The sequence below is a fragment of the Procambarus clarkii genome, chromosome 45, assembly GCF_040958095.1.
Source record: "Procambarus clarkii isolate CNS0578487 chromosome 45, FALCON_Pclarkii_2.0, whole genome shotgun sequence".
In the NCBI taxonomy this organism is placed as follows: Eukaryota; Metazoa; Arthropoda; class Malacostraca; order Decapoda; family Cambaridae; genus Procambarus; species Procambarus clarkii.
This window is the reverse complement of record NC_091194.1, coordinates 29,457,698-29,480,364: the sequence shown is the minus strand read 5'-3', so window position 1 is coordinate 29,480,364 and position 22,667 is coordinate 29,457,698. Positions and strand designations below refer to the sequence as shown.

General features: G+C 42.4%; 1 protein-coding gene across 2 annotated transcripts in view; it reads left to right on the top strand.

Annotated features, from left to right (window-relative positions):
- LOC138349749 (extended synaptotagmin-3-like) overlaps positions 1–22,667 on the top strand; it is a 493,790-nt gene that overhangs the window by 148,504 nt on the left and 322,619 nt on the right. For both annotated transcript variants that reach the window (XM_069300993.1, XM_069300992.1), the window contains exon 7: positions 20,675–20,788. In XM_069300993.1, the coding sequence (XP_069157094.1) occupies positions 20,675–20,788 (114 nt within the window). The remainder of the gene's footprint in view (positions 1–20,674; positions 20,789–22,667) is intronic.

Here is a 22,667-nt window from a genome sequence, read left to right as displayed (position 1 = left end):
AATGTTGTTTGGTACGCTTTCCGTATTTCATTCCATGTCCTTATTATGCTTGTTAGATATTAAACCCTTGTCCTAAATCGCTTTCACAGATGAATGAATGATCTATGTCTTCCCCATCTGCAAAGGACGACATTGGAGTTATGATTATGCCATAATTTATAGGCTGGATTTAACGGTACCTTTTAATCAGGGTCTTCTGATTTATAGGTCAACAGGCAATTGTTAACTAGTATTATAGACTGTGGGTTGGTTGGTGTTGTCGTCGTTGATCCTTCTCTATGGACAACCCAACCCACAACTCGGTAGAGTGCTTATACTAGGAGATCACCCTTGGCGCTTCTGGCTCTTGGAGAGGGGCTCAACGTCACACGTTTAGGGGATGCGGCTCCAACACTTAGCCTCGTTGCCACGTGCACACACCCACTCGAGCCGCTGTGACTCTCCACTCTCTCCTTATGAGATATGATCTCCTCAATCCCCTATGACTTACTAGTATTACCTCCTACCCTGTCCACAGCAGTGGTTCTTGGCTCTTTCTCTCTTTCTCTCTCCTTCTTTATTACCTCCTGGGAAGCCTCACTAGGACAAGGGCAAACACCAGCAAATTGTGATACATTTACTGGACAAAGCACATACACAATACATACACACATATAATAATAATGAATCCTATACTCTATAATATTACAATCAGGTTGCACTCCAACACCATCAGAACTCTGTCATCAGCTTATCAAGTGATATCCTATCTCATGGTTCACAACCTGATAATATCAACCTCCTCAAGTTGATCAAGTCTACATACACTGTTGCACCATCAGCAAGATAATATATATATAGAAAATCAGCATTTGAATGCAATCACATATATCAGTATAAATGTTCATTGATACACAACAATGATCAATCGATCACTGTCAGTCCTGGAACGCATACATCTGTAGGTAATCCAGCCTACGACTGTAACTCTAAACTTCAGCGTAAAACACTCCTTGACATAAGAATACCAACAGTCACTCACCTCTCACTGCGTCTTGCACACTAATGACAACCAAACACTATCAACTCCCTATAAGTAATCCACCAGAACTTCCCCTTCCACCTCTGGAAGTTCACTACCCTGATATCTTCAGGTTCTTCCAGGCTTCACTACCAGGATCCTCTGCAGCTCCCCCAGGCTGCTACCATGAAGTTTCCTTGAGCAACTATGGTGCTCTACTACTTCTGCTAGGTTCCTCCACAGCTCTCTTGGCTGCTACACCATGAAGTTTCCTCGAGCAACTATGGTGCTTCTCCACCTCTACAGAAGCACGTGACACTCCTCTTCACTGCTTCTTCTCCTCACAGCTCGAGGTCCTCTGCTCCACTATCTTGGAGTCTCATCAGCTACTTCATCTGCTGGCTTCGAAGTTCTCAGCAACTTCTTCCCCAAAGACAAACCTGCAACCCATCGACACTCCAATAAAATGTTCCCCTTTAACACAAACAAAAAATATTCACACAATATGTTTGCCTCAAACCTCTATCTGTTCTCTACATACAGTGAGAGTGGACTCCCCCGTTTTGGGCGGGTCCATACTCCACCTCGCCTGGCGGCGGTCCTCACTCGCTGGGAGGGTCTTCCTCCATCCGGAGCCGGGCTCCCTCAGTCGTCCGTCAGAGCTCAGAGGGGATGGACGTCGCTCCGTGCTCCTCCCTCTTCACTCTCCTATTTCAGGCTTTCTGCCTTATTAAAACATGTCTAACTTATAAAATAAACATCGCTACTGTCGCTGGGCACACGACCAACTACAAGCAATCACTATGAACTGGCGTATATCGTGCTTACCACAGATTAACTGATCGAGGGCGCTTTTCCTCTGACGGCGTCTGGTCAGGGCGCTCCACACAGCCCACGAAAATGCCTCTGAGTAGCTTATTATACTCTGCTCGTCGACCAGGACTTGATACCACAACGTTCCCAGCTCGGTTCCACAGCTGGCACGTCTACACACTTCTCTTCTCTTCGAGATATATCACTAGGGGTTCCCTTCTGACGGGAGCTCACGGAGCGCAGCTTTCCACTGCGATGTCTGGCACTCAAGTGAGGTCAAGGTCCTCCGGAAGCGAGCCTCACGCCTCCAGCAAAATGTCCACATCTCCTAGCCAGTCATTTATCTGTTTTCTTCTTCATTGCCCATAATCTCAAACTGTTATACATATCCAAGCAACTATTTTACATATGGGTTATTACCTTAATATTTGCTAGACCTTCTAATTAGGTCAGGCTTGATGAATAACTCTCAAGGAGGGAGACTCGTTTCTTCTGCAGGCTGAGATCATAACACTCCCCTCCCCTTATTTTTGAGAGTTATTCCAGTGGCAAAGCTCGGGATAATACATCCGCCACCACACTGTCTCGTTCTTCAACCGATATATTCTCTTAGGAGTCTACAATCAATTCGTTGCACATTGCAACATCTGGCTCACAACGTGCCAGAAACATGATCTTCTCATAAATGATCTGACTTCTCTGGCACCTCTTGGCTAGGCTGTCCTCCTTGGACGCCTGCACTCCATCGTTCCACTCTACTTATTGTTTCCACCCTCCGTTTCCTCGTCTTCTTCTCTTCACGTCCAGAGTCAGACGTCTACTGTCTGTACCTCCTCTGTCGTCTTCACACTTCCATCTACTGCCATTATACTTCCGTCTCCTGTCATCATACTTCACTTCCTCGTCTTCACCGACGTTTCTCCCTTTCGTCTCTTCATATATCCGAGACCTCATCCTGTTCGACTCCCACCGAGTCCTCGGCTTTCTTCTATTCCTCCATGATTGTATCGTCATCCTCTTCTCACACTTCTCACCTTTATACAACTCCATTTCTTCTCCTTCAACTCTTCTTCGTTCCCTAAAAGTTTCTTCGAGCGCTGTACTACATCCAACAGCACTCGACCGTACATGTCGCTTTTCCTTTCCTAGAGTGCTCGTAAGCATCTCTCCACACATACTGTCTCTTCTTCTTTCATTTTCTCGGCTATTACTCTTCTTCACTATCTTTTCTTCACGTTTTCTGTGGAACCTGTCAACTCTAGACATCTCAAACAACTTAACTCCACTATCCATATGCCTCTGTGCTCGTGGACCATTTGACGCTCTACTCTCGTCCTCGGTATGTCCACATCCTTCCTCATTCCTACTCAGCACAGTTGCATTCACCTTCTGATTCTTAATTTCAGCAGTCTGGGCTCTACTCAGGTCCGCTCTCTTCACATGATTCTTCTTCGGCTGGGCCATCTTCACTTTTGACCTCACCGAGACTTCATTTTCCTGGGCTGGACCTTCATCAAATAGCCATGCTATATCTACATCGATACCTTCCACCGGTTGAATCGACACTGTATCATCTTCTCCAGCGTCTTCCTTGTCGGCCACCTCTGCCTTCCTCACTACCGAGACAGGGTACTCAATGGCTTGGCGGTCTCCTGACTCATCTCCTCGGATGTCAGTCAGGTTCACACTCTCAGGTGTCCCACCCGTGCCGTGGCCTTCTGGGCACTCCTCTGGCACAGTCTCCGCCATGACTCTTGTCAACACCTTTGTTCCGCACAAGTCATTCCCCAGGATCACTTGGACTCCTGGAATAGGTATGTTGGGGCACACTCCCAACATCACCTCTGCCGACACATATTCCGACCTTAGCTGGACAGTACATACGGGCATGTCACTCTCAGACAATAACCCATATACTCTCATCTTACTCCTGCCAGCTAACCGTCGATCATTCCCAATCAGGCTTCTCGTAATCAAGCTCTGATTAGCTCCGGTATCTCTTAAGATACCAACTTCTACCTCAGGTTGGCCTCCTACACTGATCCAACCTTTGCTCATGAACGGCCTATACCTCTCGTTCACTAAGTTCGCTCTCTGTGGTTTGTCTCGGAACACATTAGTATATTTACTTTGGGGGTCACACATGGCCAGGGTCACAACTCTCTTGCCCTGCCGACAATCTCGCATCACGTGACCCAATCCGTTACAATTGTAACATCTCATCTGGGAAAAGTCTCTTCTATATGTACCAGAGTAGCTCTGACTCTGCCCACTCGTATTGGAGTTCCTCGGGCCAGACGTACTACTCGTACTCTGTGGAGCTTTACTGGACTCTTGATTCCCTGGATAACGATTAGTTTCTCGTTTAGCTCCTCCATCCTCACTTTCGGACGAAGTGCGCGACCTACTCTTCTGAGTTTTAGGGTACTTACGTTTATCTGCCCATTTATCAAAATTTTTCTCACCCCAGACTCTTCTGGGTCTCTCATAATTTCTTCCTCCCCAGACTCCACTCGGTCTGCCATTGCTGCATCTCACCTCGCTTCTCACTCTGTTCTCCCTCAAGCTCTTGTACGCTTCGGTAATCATATCCGCCCTATCTGCGGCATCTTTCACCTCCATTATCCCTGCTTCTTGGATCTTGAACTTTGTTTCGGGATGCATCATCTCCAAGAACTTCTCCATGGCCATCAGTTGCTTCAGGTCAGCGTAAGATCCAACTCCAGCAGCCTCAAACCACTTCTGGAATCGTCTTTCCAGATCCCTTTCTGTCTCAGCAAACGTACATGCTCCAACTTTGATCATTTCTCTGAAGCGCTTCCTATAAGCTTCTGGGGTTAACTGAAACGAGCGCAATATGCTGCTCTTTACTGCGGCGTAATCCTGGCACTCTTCCAGTGACAATTGGGTGTATGCCTCCCTGGCTGCACCGGTCAATCTTAACTGGACCAGCTGGGCCCATTCCTCCTGTGGCCACTCCTTGATGCTGGCAACTTTTTCAAAATGCTCGAAGAAGCTCTCCGCCTCTTCGGGAACAAACAAGGGAATGTCCTTCTCCCTAACCCTAACATCTGGTGGGTGTGATACCTGGGTGGTGCTCTCTGGCAACCCATGTTCAATCCTTTGCTCAGCCAAGGTTCTATTCGCTTCTATCTGCATTTGTTTTGTTCTCTCTTTTTCTTTTTCGACCTGGGCTCTTTCTTTTTCGACCTCTAGTCTTGCTTTCTCTTTTTCTTTCTCTTGTTCTAACTCCAGTTCTCTTACTCTGGTTTTCTCTTTTTCTACTTCCAGTCTGGTTTTTTCTTTTTCCTTCTCAGCTTCATTTTTCATCTGGAGTTCTAGTTTCATCTTTTCCAGCTGGAACTGTCTCTCCTCACGCTGCATCTGGAGCTCTAACTGGAATCTCTCCAAGCTCCTATTTCGGCTACTCCTGCTACTGCGGCTACTCTTGCTGCTCCTACTTGATCCCTGGGATCTCGCTTCATCCTGCCCATCATCCTCTTTTCCACTTTCAGCTCCTTTTTGGGCTCCTTGCTCTGCCGCTTCATTTTTGGCTCTTAATTGCCTCAGGATCTCGTCCTTCATCCCAGCTACTTTAGATGCTTTCAACCTAATGCCACATTTTTCTGCTATTTGTTTCAATTGATCCCTCGTGCAACCTTTTAAGTCCTTAGGCTTGCCTGACTCCACAAACGCTTGCACCTTATCCATCTTGTCCTGTGAGTCTTCCCAAGAGAGAGAGTATACACCTGCGGTCACGCAGTTTATTTCAGCAAGGGTGTACAAATCCACTCCTGGACAGGGTGTGGGTGTGTCAGTTCACTATCCCGGACACAGGCCCCCAATTTCTTATAGACTGTGGGTTGGTTGGTGTTGTCGTCGTTGATCCTTCTCTATGGACAACCCAACCCACAACTCGTGCTTATACTAGGAGATCACCCTTGGCGCTTCTGGCTCTTGGAGAGGGGCTCAACATTACACGTTTAGGGGATGCGGCTCCAACACTTAGCCTCGTTGCCACGTGCACACACCCACTCGAGCCGCTGTGACTCCCCACTCTCTCCTTATGAGATATGATCTCCTCAATCCCCTATGACTTACTAGTATTACCTCCTACCCTGTCCACAGCAGTGGTTCTTGGCTCTTTCTCTCTTTCTCTCTCCTTCTTTATTACCTCCTGGGAAGCCTCACTAGGACAAGGGCAAACACCAGCAAATTGTGATACATTTACTGGACAAAGCACATACACAATACATACACACATATAATAATAATGAATCCTATACTCTATAATATTACAATCAGGTTGCACTCCAACACCATCAGAACTCTGTCATCAGCTTATCAAGTGATATCCTATCTCATGGTTCACAACCTGATAATATCAACATCCTCAAGTTGATCAAGTCTACATACACTGTTGCACCATCAGCAAGATAATATATATATAGAAAATCAGCATTTGAATGCAATCACATATATCAGTATAAATGTTCATTGATACACAACAATGATCAATCGATCACTGTCAGTCCTGGAACGCATACATCTGTAGGTAATCCAGCCTACGACTGTAACTCTAAACTTCAGCGTAAAACACTCCTTGACATAAGAATACCAACAGTCACTCACCTCTCACTGCGTCTTGCACACTAATGACAACCAAACACTATCAACTCCCTATAAGTAATCCACCAGAACTTCCCCTTCCACCTCTGGAAGTTCACTACCCTGATATCTTCAGGTTCTTCCGGGCTTCACTACCAGGATCCTCTGCAGCTCCCCCAGGCTGCTACCATGAAGTTTCCTTGAGCAACTATGGTGCTCTACTACTTCTGCTAGGTTCCTCCACAGCTCTCTTGGCTGCTACACCATGAAGTTTCCTCGAGCAACTATGGTGCTTCTCCACCTCTACAGAAGCACGTGACACTCCTCTTCACTGCTTCTTCTCCTCACAGCTCGAGGTCCTCTGCTCCACTATCTTGGAGTCTCATCAGCTACTTCATCTGCTGGCTTCGAAGTTCTCAGCAACTTCTTCCCCAAAGACAAACCTGCAACCCATCGACACTCCAATAAAATGTTCCCCTTTAACACAAACAAAAAATATTCACACAATATGTTTGCCTCAAACCTCTATCTGTTCTCTACATACAGTGAGAGTGGACTCCCCCGTTTTGGGCGGGTCCATACTCCACCTCGCCTGGCGGCGGTCCTCACTCGCTGGGAGGGTCTTCCTCCATCCGGAGCCGGGCTCCCTCAGTCGTCCGTCAGAGCTCAGAGGGGATGGACGTCGCTCCGTGCTCCTCCCTCTTCACTCTCCTATTTCAGGCTTTCTGCCTTATTAAAACATGTCTAACTTATAAAATAAACATCGCTACTGTCGCTGGGCACACGACCAACTACAAGCAATCACTATGAACTGGCGTATATCGTGCTTACCACAGATTAACTGATCGAGGGCGCTTTTCCTCTGACGGCGTCTGGTCAGGGCGCTCCACACAGCCCACGAAAATGCCTCTGAGTAGCTTATTATACTCTGCTCGTCGACCAGGACTTGATACCACAACGTTCCCAGCTCGGTTCCACAGCTGGCACGTCTACACACTTCTCTTCTCTTCGAGATATATCACTAGGGGTTCCCTTCTGACGGGAGCTCACGGAGCGCAGCTTTCCACTGCGATGTCTGGCACTCAAGTGAGGTCAAGGTCCTCCGGAAGCGAGCCTCACGCCTCCAGCAAAATGTCCACATCTCCTAGCCAGTCATTTATCTGTTTTCTTCTTCATTGCCCATAATCTCAAACTGTTATACATATCCAAGCAACTATTTTACATATGGGTTATTACCTTAATATTTGCTAGACCTTCTAATCAGGTCAGGCTTGATGAATAACTCTCAAGGAGGGAGACTCGTTTCTTCTGCAGGCTGAGATCATAACACTAGGGACTATTTATGTAACAACAGTTTCAAGTTGCATGTTAGTAAGTTTCTGCATATACAGTGTTTAGCAAAAACAACGTTTCACTGTCCCCCACACTGCATTCATAGAATCTATTACGCCATATTACTCTGGGAGGAATATTATTTCACACACTTTAACGTTATCCTAGTGCAGTCTAAACCAGAGGATAAGTACAGATCTCTTGTAGATACGCTTCCCAAGCCACTAAATATACTCTATTGTCAGATCATCAGCTTGGGGCTGGACATGTGAATAATGTAAGGAAGGCCTGAACTAATGCGATATAAAATACTATAGAACTAGTACTAATACAGAAGGTACTTTTGACTATAAGGAAAAGAGGTAATGATTCAACTGTAAGTGCGTCCCCATTTGGGTTACTGTATCCAAGCATGGAGACCTCATTTTCAGAAGACGACAGCTGCTCTGGAGAAGGTGCAACACCGGGCAACAAGTCATTCCAGAGCTAAGTCATCTCATGTATCAGGAATGCTTGAAGGCCACGGGACTAACAACACTGCAAACCAGGCATGTCAGGGCGGATCTCATGAATACTTAATATATTGAACCAGTTAGAGGTTGTTGATCCGGTTATTTTCTTCAGAAAGTCAGATGTAACACAGACAAGAAGCAACGGTTTTAAGTTCACCAAGCCACAATGTAGGGCTGAGAACAGGAGATGCGTTTTCACCAACAGGGACATTAACCCAAGGAACTGCATACCAGTCAAAGCTGAAACTGTCAGAACTGTGTCGAATTCTAAAATATACATGGAAAAGATCATTAAGGCAAATGGGGGACCTTCGACAAGCCGCTGGCTTCCTGCCCTCGTCGATGCCACAGGAGTTAGTGGTCTTCAGGTAAATCAGGTAATGATTATGCACACGTGTTGAGTCACTTGTAGGTCTATTCCTCGAGTGGCTACACATGTGAGCAAACAGACATATGCCTTGAAGGTGCTTGTGGTCTATTCCTCGAATGGCTACACATGTGAGCAAACAGACATATGCCTTGAAGGTGCTTGTGGTCTATTCCTCGAATGGCTACACATGTGAGCAAACAGACATATGCCTTGAAGGTGCTTGTGGTCTATTCCTCGAATGGCTACACATGTGAGCAAACAGACATATGCCTTTAAGGTGCTTGTGGTCTATTCCTCGAATGGCTACACATGTGAGCAAACAGACATATGCCTTTAAGGTGCTTGTGGTCTATTCCTCGAATGGCTACACATGTGAGCAAACAGACATATGCCTTTAAGGTGCTTCTGGTCTATTCCTCGAATGGCTACACATGTGAGCAAACAGACATATGCCTTTAAGGTGCTTCTGGTCTATTCCTCGAATGGCTACACATGTGAGCAAACAGACATATGCCTTTCTAGTGCTATTGTCTTTCACCCCTGTGAGCGTGATCGCGCCTGAATAGTCGTGCCGAATAGAGGTGGAAGACCCTTTCCCTGGGAAATGGTGGAGATCCTAGGTAAGGACATACCCGGGTATCGTATCTCTCGCAGACAATACAAGTTTTTATTATGGCCTTAAGAATTCGTCGAACTTGAGGTATTGTTGCCTCAATTGCGCTAGGGTGTGTTGCGCTTCTTTGTGTTTGGTTACTTTAAGTTCATGTAACACTAAGTGTGGTGCCCAATGAGTTTCTCATAGGAGTCAAGGATGTTGAGTATCAATATCAATATTCGTGTGCGCAAGTCTTCTGCCACAACAAAGTTCAACACGACTGTCATGATCGATGCGTTCAATGAATTTGAACAGTGTTAGGTGGGGGTGGGGTGGGGGGGGGGGTACCCCTGTCTTCGTATTTGGACTTTTTTGCCCATTAATTGATAATTCTTGTGAATTAGTACGTGTTTCCTACAATTAAGAAGAAACAAAAATGCTAACTTCATTATTCTAATCCACTTACTTAAACTTGAGTACCTAGTGCAGTCTATCACCAGTGTTTTTGCTTAAATCATTGTAGTAGTCGAGGAATGTGTCACTATGACCTGTGGCTTCTGCTATGGCCAACTGTTGACTACCTGCCACTTAGGTCAATGAAACCACGATTTAGCTTTAATTATTGATTCAACATCAGTCCTGTAGACAAGTTATCAACTGGATTCTCTTCTGTTAGAACATGCAATATCCTTTTGAAAGATATTGATGTTTGTCGACTCTATTACTCGCATAGAGAACCCATCCTCTTGTTTAGATAGAATCTACTGTGACGATCGTCAATAATCAGAATTCGTACGTTCTTAGCTTTTAGATAGTAGTATACTGAATAGTAAGGAACTATTTTAAAATAAATGAAGCTAAAATACAAACTTAAATATTCCTAAGCCTAGTATAGGTCACATATGAACTATATTAGGCCTCAGATATCGTATATTAAGCCTAGGAAGGTTAGGTTAGGTTAGTTTAATTTGTCAAAGCACGACAAGTAAAAAACAGCTTTCCAGTTTGTCCAACTCAATAGTTCAGATTTCTTCGTTCTAGTTTCGTTCTTCGTCGGTATATATACTATGGTCATCGTCGTTACTATAAGTACTTCCAAAACAGGTGGATGGTTTGTATTATTGTTATTTCTAATCCATTGAAGAACTGCGTCATTGTTGCTCTCGATTTCTTGTTTTGTAATATTAATGATAGTCAGGGTACGCTTAATATGATGATCCAAACGAATGCCAACTTGTAATGCTGTTAACTCCATCTTCAGTAGAGTACAGTTTTCAACAGAGTAACTCTTGTCTTGGAGGTTAACATAAATGAGTCATTATTAAAAGATAAGCTACTTCACCGTACGACTCATTACAGGCATCAACAACACCTGCTGTGTTGCCAGTACTCCTTCTTCCACTGTTTCTCCAATAACAGTTATGTTCTCAATACAGTCCTGTATATCAGTAATTTCTCTCCATACGTCTTGTAGCTCTGGAGGCAGGAGTTATTCCTAACAGACTTGGGTCTGCCAGCTCTTCTGTACCAAAATCCATTCTTTTATTTTCACGAAGCTAAGTAAGCTTCAGGGGTCAAAGATTTTAGATATTTAAGACAATAAGTCATGTTTGGTAATGGTTCTAAGGTAAGCTGGTAATAACTTCATAATTTTATTCTTAAATCAAACGTCACACTTAATGCTGAGCACATTCATTTAATTAAGCATTCAGTAATTGGGATAAGCTGTTCCTATCATATGATTAACTTAATTTACATTGGAAGCGTAATTATGATATGGTAATTAAGGAAGTGGAAGTGTTGCTTCTCAGTATATTTGGTTAAGTTTTCTATTGATATTAGTGGCCTTTTGGAAATTGTCTATGTATTTGTAATTTATTTAAGTTTTGTAGGACCATTAAGATTCTTCACGTTCATCTCCAGGGTAGTCTGGAGCAAACATGAGCATGAAATGGCCCCAAATAGCACTGATCTATATGTGACAGTGGGTCCAGATAACCACATAAATTTGGTAAAATTTTGAATTTCTTCAATTCTGAAGAAATTCTCTTAAAAATGCTGGTACATGTTTGCAATATGTGCGAACAATTTTCTACAAAACATAAACAGAGCATCATATATCTTCTGGATCTGTGATAAATCAATTTACAGACAGTCATTTAAACTTGCCGTCTGTGAACTGATTTTGGCAGTGCAGTTTAATACTAAGCGCAGAGCGTAGTTACTCACTGAATAGTCATTGCCTGATGTGGTAGGTAAGTTCCTTCATTAGGGCTGTCGTTTTCCAGAATCTTTATAAATGTATTAGCCAACTAGCTGTACCCTCAGTGTTACGAACCCTTCGTAACCGGGTTCTTTATAAACTCTATGATCCTATTCAAGTTCAGAGAAAGCTAATCTTGGTGGGAATATAGTGCAATGTTTAAGGTAAATAAAAAGAATAACACTAAAAATACCCGTTATTATTTCCCATCACCAATAGAATATAGACAATATATACATGTCTGTGAGGTCAACCGGATTGGCGTTGCTAGCCCTTACGCTAGCCTGCTTCAAGGATGACGGACACAATTCGCCTCAGATGAGGTCTTCGTTGTGCACTTGCTGGAACGCACAAGCAACAAAGTCAGCAACGCTCGACCAGCCCCACTGGCTAGTACCGTCCAGAACCAAAGTCTACAGCGCTCAACCGTTGTAGACTTTGGAACCCTTCCGTGTTCCCTTGTTTTCGCCACCATTCCACCCTCCTGTCCTCTCGACCTCCCAACCATTCCCCACTCCACCGTCCCCTCATCCTTCCCACCATTCCTTCCTCCCCCATCCCCTCGTCTTCCCCCCCATCCCACACTCCCCCATCTGCTCGTCTTCCCCACTATTTCCATTCCCCACTCACCTGTCCCCTCGTTCTCCCCCACCTACCCAACTCCCCTGTCCTCTTGCCCCTCCCACCATTCCCTCCTCTCCCATCCCCTCGTCATCCTCACTATGCCACACTCCCCCGTCCCCCCGTCCTCTCCACCATTACCCCCCCCCCCTTTTTCCATCCACTCCTCCTCCCCCACCATCTCCCACTTCCTTCTTCCATTGTCCTCCCCATCATTCTCCACTCTTCTGTCTCCTTGTCCCCGACATCCCCCACTCACCCTTCCCTTCGTCCTGCCCACCATTGCCCCCCCCCTCGTCCCCTCGTCCTCCCCACCATTCCCCACTCTCGTCCCCTCGTCCTCCCCACCATTCCCCACTCTCGTCCCCTCGTCCTCCCCACCATTCCTCACTTCCTCGTATGATGCATTCCCCAATGCTCTGATGTTCCCATAAAAAAAATGCGAACATCAAATTATCTGATGTCCCATCACTGAAAATTAGGTAGAACTGTTAAAAACTAAATAAAAACAATGAAAAAAAATAACTATTTTCTCGAAATTAACTATATGGAAAACAACTCAACTCAATTCCAACGCAATGTCACACAAAATAATTAAATAAAAATGAAAATAAATCGAAATCTATGAAATTTAATTTATCAATGAGATCAGAAACATTGAAATGGAATCATAACATATTTACTATAGCGTATGTTGGTCTTATATGCAAGAGATGGCTCAAGAGATTTTATGAAAAAAAGTTGTCAGAAGTTTATTTTACCGGTCATCTATACTTATACTCACGAAATAAACGGTATGGTAAATAACACAGCTCAATTCCAATGCAATGTCACAAAAAATAATAAAATGAAATTGAAAATATATCAAAATCTATTAAAATTAAATTTGTCAATACAATCAGAACCATTGAAATGGACTCGTAACATATTTACTATAGCGTGTGTTTCTGTTATGTGAAACAGGAAGCTGCTGTCAGATAGGATAATAACCTATCCAAAGATGGGATCAGAGGGGAAAAGACTAAATTACCGAAGAGGAAAATATGACGAGATGAGGAACTTCCTAAGGGGAATACCATGGGAAACAGAACTTAGAGACAAGAATGTGCAGGTCATGATGGATTTTGTCACCCAAAAGTGCCAGGAAGCTGCAGACAGGCTTATCCCTGTCCAAAAGGAGAAAAATGAAAAACAACAGAAAAATCCATGGTTTTTCTCGCTACCTTGCAGGAATGGAAGGTAGCGAGGCAACTGAGTAAAAGAACATGGAGAAACTACAGAAATAACAGAACACAGGAGAGCAGGGAGAGATACCAGAGGGCCAGAAATGAGTACCTCAGAGGGAGCAGGGAAGCAGAGAGACAGTATGAAAATGACATAGCGAGTAAAGCCAAGACCCAACCAAAGCTGCTGCGCAGCCACATCAGGAGGAAAACAGCAGTGAAGGAACAAGTGATGAAATTTAAAAAAGGGGAGAACAGATACACAGAGAATGACAAGGAGGTGTTTGAAGAACTCAACAAGATATTCTAGGAGGTCTTCACAATAGAACAAGGAGAAGCCCCTGCACTAAATGAGGAGGCGGCAAACCAAGCAACCTTGGAGGAATTTAACCTCACCAGTGATGAGGTTAAAAAGTGTCTGCTGGAGCTGGATGTGACAAAGGCTGTTGGGCCTGATAGAATCTCACCATGGATACTAAAGGAAGGTGCAGAAGCACTAAGTGTGCCACTCTCTATGGTGTATAACAGGTCACTGGAAACAGGAGACCTACCAGCAAGTTGGAAGACAGCTAATGTGGTCCCAATATACAAAAAGGGTGACAGGCAAGAGGCACTGAACTACAGGCCAGTTTCCCTAACTTGTATACCATGTAAGGTGATGGAGAAGATCGTGAGGAAAAGGCTTCTAGGGCATCTGGAGGGAAATAACTTTGTAACGCACCACCAACATGGGTTCAGAGAAGGTAAATCGTACCTCACAGGTTTATTATAATTATATGACCAGGCAACAAAAATTTGGCAGGAAAGATAAGGGTGGGCCGACTGCATTTTTCTGGACTGTCAGAAAGCCTTTGACACAATACCCCATGAAATGCTGTTAAAAAAGTTGGAGCAACAGGCAGGAGTAAAAGGGAAGGTGCTCCAATGGATAAGGGAGTACTTAAGCAACAGGAAACAGCGAGTAACGGTGAGGGGGAGACATCAGAGTGGCGAGATGTCAACATCGGAGTCCCACAGGGCTCAGTACTTGGACCCGTCCTGTTTCTAATATATGTAAATGATCTTCCGGAGGATATAGACTCATTCCTCTCAATGTTTGCTGATAATGCAAAGATTATGAGAAGAATCAAGACAGATGAAGATAGACAGAGACTACAGGATGACCTGGACAAACTGGAGGAATGGTCTAGAAAATGGCTGCTAAAGTTCAACTCAGGAAAGTGTAAGGTAATGAAATTAGGCGAAGGGAACAGGAGGCTGAACACAAGGTACCATCTGGGAGGTGAAATCTTGCAAGAGTCAAATAGAGAGAAAGATCTGGGGTTTGATATCACACCGAACTTGTCCCCAGAGACCCTACATCAAAAGGATATCATCAGCGGCATATGCTAGACTGGCCAACATAAAAACTGCCTTTAGAAACTTGTGTAAGGAATCGCTCAGGACCCTGTATACCACTTATGTCAGACCAATCCTGGAATATGCAGCTCCAGCCTGGAGTCCATACCTAGTTAAACATAAGACAAAGTTAGAGAAGATTCAGCGATATGCCACCAGACTCGTCCCGGAACTGAGAGGTATGAGCTACGAGGAAAGGCTAAAGGAGCTGAACCTCACGTCCGTGGAAAACAGAAGAGTAAGGGGAGACATGATAAGCACATACAAAATTCTCAGGAGAACTGACAGGGTGGACAAAGACAAACTCTTCAGCACGGGTGGGACATGAACTAGGGGACACAGGTAGAAACTTAATACCCAGATGAGCCACAGAGACGTCAGAATGAACTTTTTCAGTGTCAGAATAGTTAACAGATGGAATGCATTAGGCAGTGATGTGGTGGAGGCTGACTCCATACACAGTTTCAAATGTAGATATGATAGAGCCCAGTAGGCTCAGGACTCTGTACATTAGTTGACTGACAGTTGAGAGGCGGGACCAAAGGGACAAAGCTCAAACCTCGCAAGTACAATTAGGTGAGTTAGGTTAGGTGAGTACAGATGGCACTGTTCCTTAAAAAAAATGTTTTTACCTATTACAGGCATGACATCTATACTTATACTTAGGAAATGAATGGTATGGTGAAAAACACAGCTCAATTCCAGTGCAATGTCACACAAAATAATTAAATCAAAACGAAAATAAATTGAAATCTATGAAAACTCAATTTATCAATGCAATCGGAAAATTTTAATGGAATCGTGACATATATAGTATAGCACAACCCGTTCTCGCACTTTCGTATAGTCATTATTGACTTATTAAATACGTGCATATGTGACATACTAAACATACTAGTTTACCTTGAAAAGCTTCATAGAAAACACCGACCTTACCTAACCTTCTTAGTATGTTAAGATAAGCATCTTATTGCTTTGTAATTACAATTACTACTTAACCTATTATAGGTATAGGTTAAGTAAAAATTGTAATTATGAAGCAATAAGATGCTTATCTTAACATACTAAGAAGGTTAGGTAAGGTTGGTATTTTCTATGGAGCTTTTCAAGGTAAACTAGTATGTTTAGTATGTCATATATGCACGTATTTAATAAGTCAATATTGACTGTAAGAAACTGCGAGAACGGGTTGTATAGCATGTGTTCCCATTATGTGGAACAGATTGCACTGTTTTTCAAAATAAGCAAGTTTTTACCTGTCACAGGTGTGGCATCTATTTAGTAGATATATAAACATGCACGTATTCGAATGGAACGTTGTTTCAAAATTGTAAAGCAATCATTGAAGAACTTTTGGAGATTACAGCATGAGTTGCTGTTACGCCCAACAGATGGCGCTGTTTTTTTTAAAAGCCTGTTTTTTCCTGTCACTGGTGAGGCATGTATACAGTGGGTCTTTAAAACCTGTGCCAATTCGAATGCCAAGTTTTGTCAAAATTTCAAAGCAATCGGTAAAGACGTTTCGAAGATTTCCTTCACATGAAAAACACTTGAAAAAAACAGTTTCGGTGACTAGGGGCTTGGGTGACGTCGGGGTTAGGTTTGATCATCTGTATCCTAGTGGTTTCCTGTTCCCAGAGCTTGCTCACTCTAATCCTGCATCACCCAACTGGGTTACTTCTAAGGCAGACTGTTCTGTGCCTAGTGTGGCTACTAATATATTTTTACTAAGTACTTTATATTCAGGGGTTGACGTATTGAGCCTGAGTACCTGCCCGTCAGATGATTACTGTGTGCAAAAATGTTACAAATGATTGCTCTGTATTTTCAACTTTTTAAGTATATAAGTATGCTAATAATCTGATCCAGTCAGAAACCCTATGTCCCAGATAACTTTAGCATTAATATGTTTAACAGATAAATTGATATGTTAGCTTTCAAATGTTGTAAAGCAGATGGCTTTATCTCTTATATTCTATCCTGAATAGACCTATAATAATTTTCACAGCTGACGTGGGGCTCCACTACGTCGTAAGCTTGGGGTCCTGAGATAGTCAGGAATTCAGAAATGTTCAAAGTGACCCGTGCCACAATTTAAAGTTGCTTTTTTTCTACCACTCTTTTGGCGACTATTCTTTGGGTGGAACATTCATCAAAGACAAAACCTGTCCTGACCTTGTTGCTTACCTGGTCTTGTTGCTGAGGAACTGCAGTGCAGTGTGCAGTTTTGCTACTAAGTTCGTTTTAGCCAACAATTCCGACACTGTGTTTTCCAATTTTTAGTATATAACTTGTGTGGAATAAACTTTTGGATTAGGTGAACATAAGGTTTCGGTCTCCTCTCCACATCAAACGGTACGATGATTTGCACGCTCAGCAACATTTGGAACTCGCTGGTGTTAGATGGTTCTCTGAGATTGTCGTGAGCTTGCAAGCATCGTGAAAGGTATTTTTAAGACTCCTACACAAACAGTAGGAGTCTTAGAAACAAAATAGTTGATATAGTGCTCTTATCCGTGCAGAATGGCTAGATGATATTGCAATAGCTTAAACGTAGATCAATGTAGAGAACAAGCTATTATTAGCTGAACAACAAATTAAGGGGTTTAAATTATTTCACACAGATAAACAGATGAGACGAGGAGTGGGAGTATCCATATGAGTCAGGGAATTTTTTTAATGTAGTGTTAGAGAGAGGATCAAAACTGAGCCAACGGAGACTATTTTGTTTGAATTATATTAAAATTATAATTATCAATAATAAGAAACATACAGTCCACGAAACTTCGAGAAAATGGAAGCAAATATCTAGCATCTTGCTCAGTGTATATGTTACGGGTAAGTTTTAATTGTAATCGAATAAACTGCATTAACAAAACGGAGTACCAAAGCAGAAGATTTATAGAACTAGTTGATAAATGGTTCCTAAAAATACATATTAAGAAACAACCACGGGAAAATAGTATTTTAGATAGTGATAACTAACAGAGACAAAAATAAATGACAATGAAATATGGAGAGAGCTAGGGAACAGTGATCACAAGGCAATCAGATTTAACCTAGAATGAAACCGATGTGGAAGAAAATTGTTTGATAAGGTGCCAGATTTCCGAAAAGCTGATTTTTATAGACTAAGGAATTTACTGAGAAGAATAGATAAGACCGACCTAAACATGCGAGGTGGGATGGTCTTGAGATATGACGCGAAGCTGGAGGCTGGTGACGTGATAAGGAGATTCAAATTACAGTAGAGTAGGAGGGTTTCTCAGCATTTTCTGAGACTGTTTCCCATCTCTCCTACTGCTCTATCTATCCATCCATCTGCCTATCTATCCATATATCTATCTGTCTCTCTGTCCATATCAATATCTATTCAATCATCTATGTGTTCCTCTGTCTTTCCATCAGTCTATCTATTGATTTATGTATATAACTGTCTATCAATCAACTATATCCATCTATCTATCATTATATCTATCATTCTCTCATTATATCTATCATTCTATCAATTTATCTATCCATCCATCTACTCATCTACTCATCAATCAATCCATATATCCATGCACCTATCCATCTATCAATCTATCCATCTATATATCCATCCATCAATCTATCCATCTATATATCCATCCATCTTTCTTTCCATTCATCAATCTATCCATCTATATATCCATCTATATGTCCATCCATCTTTCTTTCCATGCACCTAACTATACATCTATCCATCTATCTGTGCGTTCTTTCGCCGATGAAATAAAGTTTGTAGTTAATGTATTGCGCTATAACTGTCCATTTTCTAACTTTTTTATTCTCACCATTTAAAATATATATTTTAAGTTAAACTTAATTAGATTTTATTTACATGTAATTAAAATATAGTATCATTAAATTTTTATTGTGAACTTGTTGGTTAGTATACATGAGAGTGCTCTATAGTGTGAGCTGGTTGGTTAGTATACATGAGAGTGCTCTATAGTGTGAGCTTGTTGGTTAGTATACATGAGAGTGCTCTATAGTGTGAGCTTGTTGGTTAGTATACATGAGAGTGCTCTATAGTGTGAGCTTGTTGGTTAGTATACATGAGAGTGCTCTATAGTGTGAGCTGGTTGGTTAGTATACATGAGAGTGCTCTATAGTGTGAGCTTGTTGGTTAGTATACATGAGAGTGCTCTATAGTGTGAGCTTGTTGGTTAGTATACATGAGAGTGCTCTATAGTGTGAGCTTGTTGGTTAGTATACATGAGAGTGCTCTATAGTGTGAGCTTGTTGGTTAGTATACATGAGAGTGCTCTATAGTGTGAGCTTGTTGGTTAGTATACATGAGAGTTCTCTATAGTGTGAGCTTGTTGGTTAGTATACATGAGAGTGCTCTATAGTGTGAGCTTGTTGGTTAGTACACATAAGAGTGCTCTATAGTGTGAGCTTGTTGGTTAGTATACATGAGAGTGCTCTATAGTGTGAGCTTGTTGGTTAGTATACATGAGAGTGCTCTATAGTGTGAGCTTGTTGGTTAGTATACATGAGAGCACTCTTTAGTGGGAGCTTGTTAATTAGAATACAAGTGAAGGTTCTATAGTGTTAACCTGTTGGTTAGTATAGAGTAGAGAACGCTCTTTGTAGTTAATATCATACTAAATCATTCACTTTGTTAGGGTTAATGGTTTGGGTAAACAATTACCGAGGTGTTATTATCAGAACATTGTATAGGTTATGAAAATTGAGGACTTTAGCCAACAAATTGATACATAGGAGATACGCATTGATACATAGGAGATACACATTGATACATAGGAGATACACATTGATACATAGAAGATACACATTGATACATAGGAGATACACATTGATACATAGGAGATACACATTGATACATAGGAGATACACATTGATACATAGGAGATACACATTGATACACAGGAGATACACACTGATGCATACAGAAGTAGTAGAGTTTAGAGTGTGCGGGGAAGGGGGGAAGGGTGGTGCTGAGGATACTAGGAGAGTGTGCTGACAAGGTTGTGGTGAAGCTTCCCTGATGTGAGGTAGTAAACGTTTAATGAGGAAGATGACCATCTGTGAGGTACTCGATTATTTGAGTGGTAGTATATTATTTTCAAGTTTGATTGTCATTTGTAAGGCAGAAGACTGGCTGTCAAGTAGATGACCAGGAGTCAAGTAGTTGACCAGGAGTCAAGTAGTTGACCAGGAGTCAAGTAGTTGACCAGGAGTCAAGTAGTTAACCAGGGGTCAAGTAGTTGACCAGGAGTCAAGTAGTTGACCAGGAGTCAAGTAGTTAACCAGGAGTCAAGTAGTTAACCAGGGGTCAAGTAGTTGACCAGGAGTCAAGTAGTTGACCAGGAGTCAAGTAGTTGACCAGGAGTCAAGTAGTTGACCAGGAGTCAAGTAGTTGACCAGGAGTCAAGTAGTTGACCAGGAGTCAAGTAGTTGACCAGGAGTCAAGTAGTTGACCAGGAGTCAAGTAGTTGACCAGGAGTCAAGTAGTTGACCAGGAGTCAAGTAGTTGACCAGGAGTCAAGTAGTTGACCAGGAGTCAAGTAGTTGACCAGGAGTCAAGTAGTTGACCAGGAGTCAAGTATTGGACTTTTGAGGGAAATAGTGTGAGGAAAGTGGATGACTTATGAGGGTCTTGGCTGATTTTCTCTGTCATACAATGAAGATTAAAGACATGGAGAATATTCATGTCAGCAGTTAGTGTTTTCTTCTTGTTTCCATTTACATATAATATATGTTATTTGTTTTCTCTGTGGTCTCCCTGGTGGTCTGCCCTCTAACAGGTAAGTGCTTGCTGTGAAAATTGTTCTTCTTAAATGATATTCTTATTCCCAATTGAAGCAGCTGAGACCTACGTCGCTTAAATGTTAGTATGTTACTTTCATTATTAAATGTTAGTGATTAAACTGTAACTCTTATTTATACAGGGTGTGATCAGACTGAGAGTAACTGGAACTGACAATGATGGAGTGACTCAATGCTCATTTCGACAGGAACTTCAACAGTTCACTGCTTGCAAACCATGGAATTCAGTTTTTGAGGTAAATTATTTTTTATGTCTACATAAATTAAAATTAAAATTAAAATACCTTACTCACAAATGTTTTATACACTTATAGTTGGGTTAGTTAATACAAATTTCCAGTAAATTATTTACTTATAGGAAGATAGAATAATAATATAACATATAATTCCCTTCACCTGGACTCTAGGAGACTCGAACCGTGGACCTCACGTGTGTGAGGCAGAAGCTTAATCGACCGAGCTATTGAGGAGTCTTAATAAGGAAAGTTTCCAGAAGCAGAATCCTGCTGCCAAACTGGAATTTTAAATTTTCCCCTGACTACTACTGCAGCTCAGAGGAATTAGTGATCCACGCTCACATCATAACGTGGGCGTGACTACGTCGTTTACATGACGCGCGAGTGACTCACTAATTCCTAATAACATTATAGGATTATGGTCAGATTTGACCAAAATTGGATGACCATTACTCGTCAAATAAACGTCAAAGTGTTGAACAGCGCTCACCAGGGCCAATGTCTCTTTCTCTATCACTGAATAGTTTCGTTGACAATCACATAATTTCTTGGAATAATAAGCCACAAGGTGTTCTACCCCTTTAGCATTCTTCTGTGATAACACTGACCCGATACTGTAATCTAAAGCATCAACGGTTAATATGAATCTGTCCTCGAAATTAGGGGACATGAGAATAGGAGATGATTTCAGTACGGCTTTTTGGCTTCCAAAATCTATCAGACAGTACTTGGTCCACACGAACTTTGCTCCCTTCTTCAGGAGGGAGCAAAGCCTATTGCAATGCCTCTTTGTCACAGGCATTGCAATAGTTGAGAGTTTAGAAATGAACTTAGGGTAAAATCCAGCCATACCCCAGACCCGCAGAACCTCCTTATGTGTTGAAGGGGTCGGATTCTGAACGACGGCTTCTACGTTGCGGTTCTTAGGGCCGATCCATTCTCCACTAACCACATGTTCTAAAAAGATAAGAGATTATAACAAATTCCGACTTATGCAGATTGACTATCAACCGAGCTTGTTGAATAGCAAAAAGAAATGCTGTAACACGGGTTAGGGTTTCTCTCTCTACTTCTCTTGTCTTTCCTTCTTTGCCCTCTACCCGTATTCTTACTTTTTATTCTCTACCAAGGGACTCCAAAACTTTTACCAAAGCCAACTCCACGCTACGTGGTCCTAAGACGATTGACCGACTTAGGATTCTACAACCAGTATGGCGTGACCTAGGCTTTGAGCAAAACCCTAGAGTCGCCTCTACGCTGCCACCACCAGACCAGTAACACAGCAATGATCGAGGTCTGGATCGATCATGCAAATTAATCAACCTTGGGGCTTGATCCCCACTATAACCGATGACCGTGGAAACTTAAGAGTGTGAAATTAAATACACGGGAATGATTCGATGTTAGAATCGATGTTAGAATCGGCGCCCAATCCAACTCTGCCTCGTGTGGACCACGTGACCAGGACAAGTATACACATAAAACACATGGAAATAATAAAAATGCAATTTATTCCCTAATTAATTTATTAAAAGAAAAACTAAAACAAAATCTAAATATGTTCACTCCCTGTCACTTTAACACTCCCTACTTGACCTGAGTGGCAATGAAGACTATTCCTATACATAACCATAGCAACTATACCTTGGGCAACCAGTTAAAGATGTTGGGCTGGTCTTGGGAAGAGGTAGATGGTTGACCTCTCCCAGTCGCTCTGGAGTCCACACTAATCTCTCCTCGTCTGATCTAGCCCAGACTAGAACATTGTATTGTTCCGCATCGCTTACCCAGTTACTAGCAAGGTTTAAGTTATAACAATTAACCTCTGTTGTACTTAATTGATCCAGACTGGTTGAATTATTTTACTGAAATTAAATTA